Genomic DNA, 12,638 nt, shown 5'->3' on the forward strand with positions numbered 1-12,638 from the left:
CCTGACCCAGTCTGCTGCCACTGTTCCTTCCCTCTGCCACCCAACTGGAGCACGGCCTGTGCACATTCCATCTTAAGTAGTTTGTGTATCAGTCACTGCTCTCGTAAGGCTTATCTGCCTAGTGCTTCAGCAGAGCCTTTATGTGAGCAGTATATGTACCGATTAATGTTCCACTAAGACTTACAAATCTTAAGTAGAGAGAAAGTTAACTAGTGTGCTGTGTTGTGTCCACCTGGTTCATCATTCAGCTGCTTCTAGATTTTATTTAATCTGGACAAGCCTTTGCAGAACAAAGTAAATTTGTCCCAGAATAAGTATACCCTTCTCCCATTCTTTAATCAATATTTACACTAATTCTATAGCCAAAACTGGCAACAGAGCACTAAATTTGGCATTTAAAACAGCCCTCTGGTTCTGCTAAGAACAGAGGTCAAAGCAAAAAAACAAACAAACAAACAAACAAACAACCCCAAAAACACAACATGTGGAGACTACTGCTTCCTCACCAAAACCAATTTTAACACGTAATTTTTTCTAATATTCTATTTTCTATCTTCAGGAGTTTCAGCTCTGCAAGCTAGATTTCTTGTCCCCTCTTCAATAGTCTTCAAACAACATCAAATCAATACAAAAGAAAAAAGAAAAGGAAGGAGCTGGTAGTCTATTTCAGAATTTTATTAAATTCAAAGTCATAAAAACGTTACAGAAACTTCAGAGATAATATGTACAAATATCCTTAAAAAAAACAAATACAGAAAGCCATACGCAATTATACATATGAGCTAAACATTAGGTATTCAGTGTTCCTGCAATTAGGACAAGAACATATTTAAAAAGGGGGGGGGGGGGCACAAAGGGGGAAGGGACAAGTTTACTAGCATCTGTTTGAAATGCAAGGTACAGCAGCTCTTGTGCAGTTTGGCCCCTTATAAAAATTGCATAGTATGGACATTAACCCTCATGTCAGAGGGTCAACCAACATGTATCCAAGGTATTACAAGAAACAATATTGTTGCCATCTCAGTTCATTAGAATATTCATGATTGCCAAGTCACATCATCCCACATCCCCAGTAGAACATGAAACACGTATAAAAATTAAAATCCCCTAATCTCCTTTCAGTTGTGGTTGTTCTTTTACTAGGTTTCTACTTCTGTCTTCAGGTAATAAAGTTACGCATTTAGTTCTCTATGCATTTCATTCATTTCCTTTATCTGGGGAGACAAAATGTGAGGGGAAAAAGTTACAAATACATATATGGGACGATAACCAACCATTCTATTTATCCCTCTAACAGAAATGGGCTTAGTATCCCAAATTCTCCTTGGCTGATGGATGTAAGCTCAGCACTGAGTTAACTGGATAGTCGTTCCTCCCCAGATACGGAACAGTTGACATACAAAAAAAGCCTTGACCTGTGGATAATGGCAGCTTTTCAAGGAGCACTGATTGGGAACAACTCATATCACAGCCTGTCTCTATGACAGGTTCCCAACCACCAGGCCACGGCTTGGTACCGGGCCACAGTGAGTTGGCTGTGAGGTCGTGGCATGAGGCCCCCCCCTGCTCAGAGCCCTGTCCATCCACCCGGCTAAGTGGCTTTCGGGGTCACATCTGAGCTTCCAGGGTTAAAGCCGGGCAGTGGGGGAGCCCTGGGAGGGAAGCAGCTGGCTCAGCACGTCCTGTCCCGCTCCCACTAGGCCGCAGTAAAAAAAAAAGTTGGGAATCACTGCTCCATGACTATCCAAGACACGTAAACTAAGACTTTAAGCAAAAGACAACACCAATACAAAGGTAGATATTTTAGGTGGAATAACTGCGCTTTTCAGACTTCATTTAAAATAATTAAGCAGCAACTATTTCAAAACAAGAGTCTACATTCACCCAGTAGTAACAAGGAAGAGATTGGTGTAGGTTTATACTATGCACTCCAAGTCTGCCCGTCTTTCCAATTTTTCGATTCCTTACATTAAAACCTCAAACAAGGTGTTTTGCTGAAAGGTGGAGCCATCCATTATGTAATGCAGTGGCATCAAAACACAACCACAGAGAAGTGTCATCTGGCTTGCAGGACTCCCAGAGGCTGGGAATTCAGGGGCAAACAATGACTGCATTAACCCCCATGCCACTATCCATCCCATCATATCCAGATCTAACCCAAAGAGGGATGAGTTTGACACTCAACCTAATCCAATGGAGAGGTAGCTCTCTATGTCAGTGGCTGCTATACCTCAAAACATGTAGCAATAATGACTTGTCAGAATGCTACTCTAGCCAGTGCTAAATCAAATTAGGGTGTCAAGAAGGATTTTTACTCCCTCCTGAGAAAGAGTTGCAGCCAAGATGCCAATGCCCTCTCTCATTTAAGGCCTTTTAAAAACGTCACAATATCCCAAACAGATATCTTGCTACAGATCCTGGGTTATGCCTTCTAAACAAGGCTAATGACCAAAAATCTTAGGCATGTTAGAAATTCAAGTAGTTTTCTGACTTGTGCTCAGATAAGGTGAACTTAATCCAAAAGAGCTTCTTGCTCTCAGAATTGCCTAATGTGCCTGGAGTCATTCTAGGCCAGGGGTTCCCCAACTGTGGTACACATACCCTTGGGGGTACACAAGACATCAATGGGGGGGAGGGGCAGAGTACACAGGAGAAATTGTGTAATAACATCTAAAATTTTAATTATAATAATTGGCATGTAAGGGGTTAAAATATAAAACATATGCTGGTAAGGGTATGCAATAAGAAAGTTTAGGAACCTCTGACTAGGCCTTAGCCAGACAGACATTTCTGCACATGCACACACACGCACGTACCTCATGCTTCTCATATTTCCCTCTTCTTCTATTGGTAACAATCTGTCAAAGGACGGGAAGGGAAAAAAAGTTAAAATTTTCACTTTGTTAAAAAACAGTCAAAGTAGGATCAAGAGTTAAAGTACTAACTGGGCTTAAAGTCCTTGAGGACCAGCAAGTAGCAAAAGTAGTAAGGCAAGTTGTCAACATTGATGGGTTAAGACAACTGCACACGAAACACTCTAATTTCCAATACATTTCTACTTGCATGATGTCCTAGTGACAGGGAAAAACCTTGGTCCTTGAACTCATTTTTGAGAGTTCACTGGACACTTTTCCGACTAATTACAAGGGAATCTATGAAAACCCACTTTGTGCTCCATCATAATTATCAACACTGCTTAAGGCTCATCTGTCGAGGAATGCTAGCACATCACACCCTCTTTTAGCTTTAAACAAGTGTCATAAGCAACTACTTACCAGTACAATAATTCCAGCAACAATTGCTAGTACCACCACGACAATGACAGCAATGACACCATTAGTCAGATGTTTCATAGAAAATTCTGGTGGCTTTTCATCAACATAATAGATTAGAGTTTTCTCAAACACTAGAGGTTCTGCATTAACGCTGAGGCTTAGTTTCTCACCATGAAAGAGTGTGTCATCTTTGACCTGAGGATGAAAAGATGACACACCATTACTATGAAGTTAACAATAATCCACACAGACAGTGATCACCAGTAGACTATAGAACTATAGTAGACTATAGAGCTGAGTATAGGAATCTCTTGAAAGCCAACTATTTAATTATACTTACATCTTTTTCAAAGTAATAAGCAACATCAGCTATGTCCACATCTCTAGTAGACTTTTGGGAAGCATTCTGTTTCAGTTCAATAATGACAAGAGGCTTTTTGTACTGCAAAAGTAAAATAAGTACTGATTACATTTTGTTGCTTCCTTAAGCAGCTGTGTATACTTTACAATCCAACCTATTAAATTCACATTTAAAAGCAATACCACCAATTTAATATTTATAAGAATAGTTAGGCTCTTGGTCAGCAGTTTTTACAGGTATTAAGACAGAGACCTTGGAAAAAAAGAAGAAAGCATATTAGCAATGTTGCTTAACTATTATAGTTGAATCAAATTTTAATTGGAGAAGGAATTAAAAATTCCTTTGGAAAATAAAACTGCTAAGGACCTGTTGCAGTCTGTTTGCAATACAAATATAGAAATATCTTGAATAGCTCATGAAGAGATTGCAAGGAGATGACTTACAGAAAGGGAAGTTGAACAGTTAGAGTAGCTATTAATAAGCAAGGACAATGCTATTTTTGAGGGGAATAGATTTCCCCCCACCCCTCATTCTTCCCCAAACAGAGAACACAATCAAACCTACTCTTGCCAGCACAGAGAACACCATATTACAAAGGTTCCATCATCCTAATAGAAACGGAATATTTCAAATTAAAACAGTGCAGTGCATTGTCTCCCTTCAATGTAAGCATTTAGACACTGACAAATTAAACATTCAAACCAAAAAAAAACCAACTAAAAACCAGAAAACACCCACTCACGAAAAACAACACACACACAGCTAATATAAACCTTACCTGGACATATTACCAAAGAGGGGTACACATCTCTTACCTCAATATAGTCTATGTATTTTTCATCCAACATGTACCGTGTTTTCAGCAGGTCTCTGAGGGCTCTGTAGAAAAACAAAGTCAAACTAAGTTTGTGTAGGAGCCAGGTACCATTCAGTATTTTCACTGTCAAGCGCAGAAAGTAGCATAAGGAAATGTTTACATGCTGCCAGTTACTGCTACAATTGGCATTTTAATTTGAATATACAGTAGAAGTACTGTAAAGGTCAATTAAACCTAGTAAGGTAACTCAGATATTTTCACTATTCAGAATTTGCAGTGCTTTCCCCCTCTTCAGTTTCAACTCATGGAATCAAGGAGTTCCATGACAACGTTAGGTTTTACTAAGAGTCTCCTAATCCCTTGGGCATTTAGACAAACAACTTTTTGACCCATGAGGCACCAGAGATCCACCAATTAAATCGAGTCTGCTCTGCATGCAAGCTGTGCTGTGCCGCGTGCAGTTGTATAAAGCAGAGAAATGCATGTCGGCGCGCAGAAAATGGCACCAGTGCGCTTTTGAACTAAAACACTTCTGATGCATTTTAGTTCAAGAGTGCACCACTGCCTTTATCTCAGTGCTGATGCGCATTTCACCATTTATGCAAATGCTAGCAACGCAGTGCCAAGTGCTTTTTAAAGCGCCTGGCACTCGCACGTGAAAATATGCCACTTGTGCCTGGAGGAAAATAAATATGCCACAGCACCATCATACTCACACCCCTGACAGTGCGACCCAAACAACATCTATATGACTTAGGACACTTGTTTCTGGGGGCTCCAACACTGGAGAACGTAGGACTGGCAATACAATATTTACACTTAAAACCATGACAGACACCCACATCTGCAAGATACAGTATACACAAGCATTTTAAATTTTGATACAAACCTCTCTAAAGAATAAACATCAACATCTCCTCTGCTCCCATGTTCCGTTTCAATGATGATCCAGCTGAAGTATAAAAGCCACGTGGTTACTTTAAATGAGAAGTCAGGCACACAAGAGCATCAAAAAGTTTCAGTTCAGGTTCAGATATCACTATTAATAGGGTTTTTCTCTCATATTATAGAAAGCATATAAAGAACTTTTTGGCTTCTCCTGTACATTCAAGCAGACCTGAGGACCAGTATTCAGCTGTGTTAGAAACAAAGTTCGCAAGTAAACAAAAAGGCAAGGACTACTTAAATAGGGTAGATATTTGTTGGATTACAAAAAAGCACAACAGGTATATTGTTACGTAAAAGACATTACATCCTGTTAAGGGACTTACTGTGTTCTGACTAGTTCGGTGCATTTGAAGTCTTTGTCACCCTTCTCAGTTCTTCTTACACCAGCTGTATTCACACACCAGCAAGAGGAATTATCACACTGCCTGGCCTTGAATATACCATTTTCTTCACAGTCAGGATCATAAATGCCATCGTTATCAACAAATGCATGTTTTGGTCGGTCACGACGACCGTGCTTCATGCCTGCCATTTCTGCCTTCATCAGTAGACATTTTGAGGTCACTTAAAAATAGTAAAGAAAAAATAATAATTTTGAGAGACCTAGCAAAATACATGAGTTTGAAGACATTAGTGACCATTTCTGGTTTGCTATCTAGAAATGGATACTATATAGAAAAACAAGTTGAATTTTTCTGCCTAAACAAGATTCAAAGGTCTACCTAAACTCAGACTAGTGTACATACAGCATCCAGTTTCTGTATTCTGCAAACAGACAATGAATGAAATAATATGACCAACATCAAATCCATTTACTTTCAGACTTCAATACTAAACAGGCAAGTATCCATTTATAGTTGGGACAACTGGCAACATCCTCCAGTATGAAGCTGGACCTCATGCCCATGAGGGCAGAGACCACAGCATGTTTATTATGGTAGGGCTGACCCTAGAACAGGGCTGGGCAAAAATACAGCCTGTGGACTAGATCCAGCCTGCCAGCCCAGCCCGCAGCTACCACTCTGAAACCTGGCACCTCTCCATGCTCCTCCCTCTCCAGTGCAGTAGGTTCAGCTTCAGTGGACAGGCAGTGACCCCCCCACCTCCTCCCAGGAAGGAGCACTGGGGAGAAGCTGGATGTTCCTGGCCAAGCTTCTACCCTCTCCCCACATCAGGGACTCCCAACAGAGAAGGGGGCACAGGAGATAGGGGGTGGGGAGCCAGGGATGGGGTTGGGTCAGGCAGAGCATGGAGGGGAAAGAAAGTATGAGTGAAGTCACATTGCTTGCCTACACTCCACTCCCCCCAAAAGGTCCCAAAATGCCCAGCAGTGACTCCAGAGAGGACAAGGTGGGAGGGGACTGAAGGAATTTCTTCAGAGCAGCACATGGCAGCAGTAGGAAACCAGAAAGCAACAGCAGCAAATTGAACTAGGCAGGGATTGATGGCTCCTGTGTCTTGCCACATCCCCCCAACGCCTGCCCCCCCCACCGGCCTGAGATGGGTTGGCCATGCCCCGCAGGCTGCAGCTGGGATCAGGGATAGGAGAGAAGAAGGGGGCAGGTCACCAGGCCTCCTTGTTCCTACCACTTGGCACCAGGTGGCTGCAGCCCCAGGCTCAGCTTTGTTCCCCTGAAATGCTGACTGTCTGCTGAACACACACACACACACACACACACACACAATGGACACGAGAATACGCAGGGCACAGGATGGACACAAACACGGACAGGAAAAAAAAACCACAGGACAGACACAGGGACACACAGGACAAACATAGGAAAAAACAGGGACAGACACGCACACAGAATGGACATATACAGGACACACAGAAGGGACACTCGCACCCACACACTGACGGCCTGGGTAAAGTCTATGTTACTGTTGCTCACTTACGTAAATTGCTCATTGAAAAGCCCACTGATCTGTTTTTTGGTTTCATTTTGCTCGTATTTTTTTAATATTTTATAGCACATGTTTGATTTTTAGTGTGTATATACACACACACATATATATTATGTACACACACACACTATATACACACACACATTATATATATACAAACACACACTATACAGACACACACACACTATATATATATACACACACAGACACACACTATATATATATACACACACACACTATACAGACACACACACACTATATATATATACACACACAGACACACACTATATATTTATACACACACACATTATATATATACACACACACTATACAAACACACACACAGACACACACTATATATACACACACACACTACACACACACATACACACACTATATACACACACTATACACACACACACTATACACATACACACACACAATATATATACACACACACTATACACATACACACACACACAATATATATACAACACTATACACATACACACACACACTACACACACACTATACACATACACACACACTACACACACACTATACACATATACACACATACACTATACACACACACTATATATACACGCACACTATATATATATAAACACACACAAAAACTATATATCTATACACACACTATATATATATACAAACAGACACTATATACACACTATATACACACACACACTATACACACACACACTATACAAACACACACTATATATATATACACTCACACACTATATATATAAACACACATACACTCACTATACACACACACACTATACACACACTATATATATACACTCACACACTATATATAAACACACATGCACACACACTATACACACACACACTATACACACAAACACACACTATATATATACACACACACTATATATAAACACACATACACACACTATACACACACACACTATATATACACGCACACACACACCATATACACACACACACTATATATATAAACACACACACAAACACTATATATATACACAAACACTATATACACACACACACTATAAAAAAACACATGATATATATATACAAACTATATATAAAAACACACTATATATATATACACACACTACACACACAAACACACTATATATACACACACACTATACACACACACTATACACACACACACTATACACACACACAAACACACAGTATATATATACACAAACACTATACACACACACACAAACACTATAAACACTATATATATATACACACACACTATATACACACACACTATATACGCGCACACACATTATACACGCACACACTATACACACACTATATAAACACACACTATACACATATACACACACACACTATACACACACTATACACATATACACACACACTATATATATACACACACACACTATATATACACACACTGTATATACACACACACACACTGTATATATATAAACACACTATATATACACACACACAGACACTGTATATATATACACACACTACACACACTATATATATACACACACATACACTGTATATATATACACACACACACTACACACTCACACTATATACACACACACACTGTATATATACACACACACTACACACACGCTATATATACACACACACACACTGTATATATACACACACACACTACACACACACTATATATATACACACACACACACACTATACACACACACACTATATGTATACACACACTACACACACACTATATATATATACACACACACACTATACACACTACACACTATATATATATACACACACACTATAAACACACACTATATATACATATATACACACACACACTATACACACACACACACTATATATACATATATACACACACAAACACTCTATATATACATACACACACACACACTATACACACACACTATATATACATATATACACACACACACTATACACACACTATATATATATACACACACACACACTATACACACACACACACTATATATATATATATATATACACACACACACTCTATATATACATATATACAAACACACACACTATACACACACTATATATACATACACACACACACTATACACACACTATATATATACATATATACACACACACTATACACACACACTATATATACATATAAATACACACTATACACACACACTCTATATATACATATATACACACACACTATACACACACACTATATATACATATAAACACACACTATACACACACACTATATATACATATATACACACACACTCTATATATACATATATACACACACTATACACACACTCTATATATACATACATACACACACTCTCTATATATGTATATATACACACACACACACTATACACACACTATATACACACATATACACACACACACTATATATATACATATACACACACACAATACACACACACTCTATATACATATATACACACACACACTCTATATATACATATATACACAAACACTATACACACACACTATATATACATATATACACACACACACACTCTATATATACATATATACACACACACACACTATACACACACTATATATACATATATACACACACACACTATACACACACACACTATATATACATATATACACACACACTCACTGTATATAAACATATATACACACACTATACACACATATATACACACACTCTATATATACATATATACACACACACACTATACACACACACACTATATATACATATATAGACACACACACTCTATATATACATATATACACACACACTATACACACACACTATATATACATATACACACACACTCTATATATACATATATACACACACACACACGCTACACACACTATATATACATATATACATACACACACTCTATATATACATATATACACACACACACTATACACACACTATACATACATATATACATACACATACTCTATATATACATATATACACACACACACACAATACACACACACACTCTATAAACATATACACACACACTCTATATATACATATATACACACACTATACACACACTCTATATACATATATACACACACACTATATATATACATATATACACACACACTATACACACACACACTCGATATATACATATATACACACACACACTATATATACATATATACACACACACACACTATATATACATATATACACACACTATATATATACATATACACACACACACTCTATATATACATATATACACAGACACACTCTATATATACATATATATCCATATACACACACACTATATATATACATATACACACACACACTATATATACATATACACACACTATACACACACACTATACACATATACACACACACACTATACATACATATACACACACTATACACACACACTATACACATATACACACACACACTATACACACACTATACACATACACACACACACACACTATATATATACACACACACACACTGTATATATATACACACACTGTATATATACACACACACACACTGTATATATAAATATATACAAACACAGACACTGTATATATATACACACACACACTGTATATATATACACACACACTACACACACACTATATATATACACACACACAAACTGTATATATACACACACACTATATATACACACACACACAAACTGTATATATATACACACACACACACTATATATATATACACACACACTACACACACACTATACATATATACACACACACACACTATACACACTACACACACTATATATATACACACACACACTACACACACACTATATATATACACACACACTATACACACTACACACACTATATATATACACACACACACTACACACAGTATATATATATATACACACACACTATACACACTACACACACTATATATATATACACACACACTACACACAGTATATATATATACACACACACACTATACACACTACACACACACTATATATACATACACACACTATACACACACTATATATACATATACATACACACACAATACACACACACTACATATACATACACACACTATACACACACTATATATACATACATACACACACACACTATACACACACACTATATATACATACATACACACACACTATACACACACTCTATATATACATATATACACACACACAATACACACACACTCTATATATACATACATATACACACACACTATATATACATATATACACACACACAATACACACACTCTATATATACATATATATACACACACACTATATATACATATATACACACACACACAATACACACACACTCTATATATACATATATACACACACACACTATATATACATATATACACACACACACAATACACACACACTCTATATATACATATATACACACACACACACACTATATATACATATATACACACACACAATACACACACACACTATATATACATATACACACACAATACACACACACTATATATACATATACACACACACACTATACACACACACACTATATATACATATACACACACAATACACACACACTATATATACATATACACACACACACTATACACACACACACTATATATACATATATACACACACACACTATACACACACATATATACACACACTATACACACACACTATATATACATATATAAACACACACTATACCCACACACTATATATATACACACACACACACACTCTATATATACATATATACACACACACTATACACACACTATATATACATATATACACACACACACTCTATATATACATATATACACAGACAGTATACACACATACTATATATACATATATACACACACACTCTATATATACATATATAAACATACACGCTATACACACACACTATATATACATATATACACACACACTCTATATATACATATATACACACACACTATGCACACACACACACTATATATACATATATACACACACACACTCTATATATACATATATACACACAAACACTATACACACACACTATACACACACACTATATATACATATATACACACACACTATACACACATACTATATATATATATACATATACACACACACACACTCTATATATACATATATACACACACTATACACACACACACTCTATATACATATACACACACACACACTCTATATATACATATATACACACACTATACACACACACACTC

At 37.0% G+C, this 12,638-nt stretch overlaps 1 protein-coding gene across 1 annotated transcript; it reads right to left on the reverse strand.

Annotated features, from left to right (window-relative positions):
- Nucleotides 1–660: 660 nt before the first annotated feature.
- Nucleotides 661–5,965, reverse strand: LOC132247636 (epithelial cell adhesion molecule-like; the record flags this gene model as incomplete). The annotated part of the gene is made up of 7 exons (XM_059720233.1): nt 661–1,214; nt 2,817–2,858; nt 3,276–3,470; nt 3,616–3,717; nt 4,452–4,515; nt 5,343–5,405; nt 5,725–5,965. Coding segments are annotated over 7 exons (749 nt in total), but the record flags the coding sequence as incomplete, so codon positions are not given.
- Nucleotides 5,966–12,638: the final 6,673 nt, after the last annotated feature.

The sequence above is a fragment of the Alligator mississippiensis genome, unplaced genomic scaffold (genome assembly GCF_030867095.1).
Source record: "Alligator mississippiensis isolate rAllMis1 unplaced genomic scaffold, rAllMis1 scaffold_182, whole genome shotgun sequence".
In the NCBI taxonomy this organism is placed as follows: domain Eukaryota; kingdom Metazoa; phylum Chordata; order Crocodylia; family Alligatoridae; genus Alligator; species Alligator mississippiensis.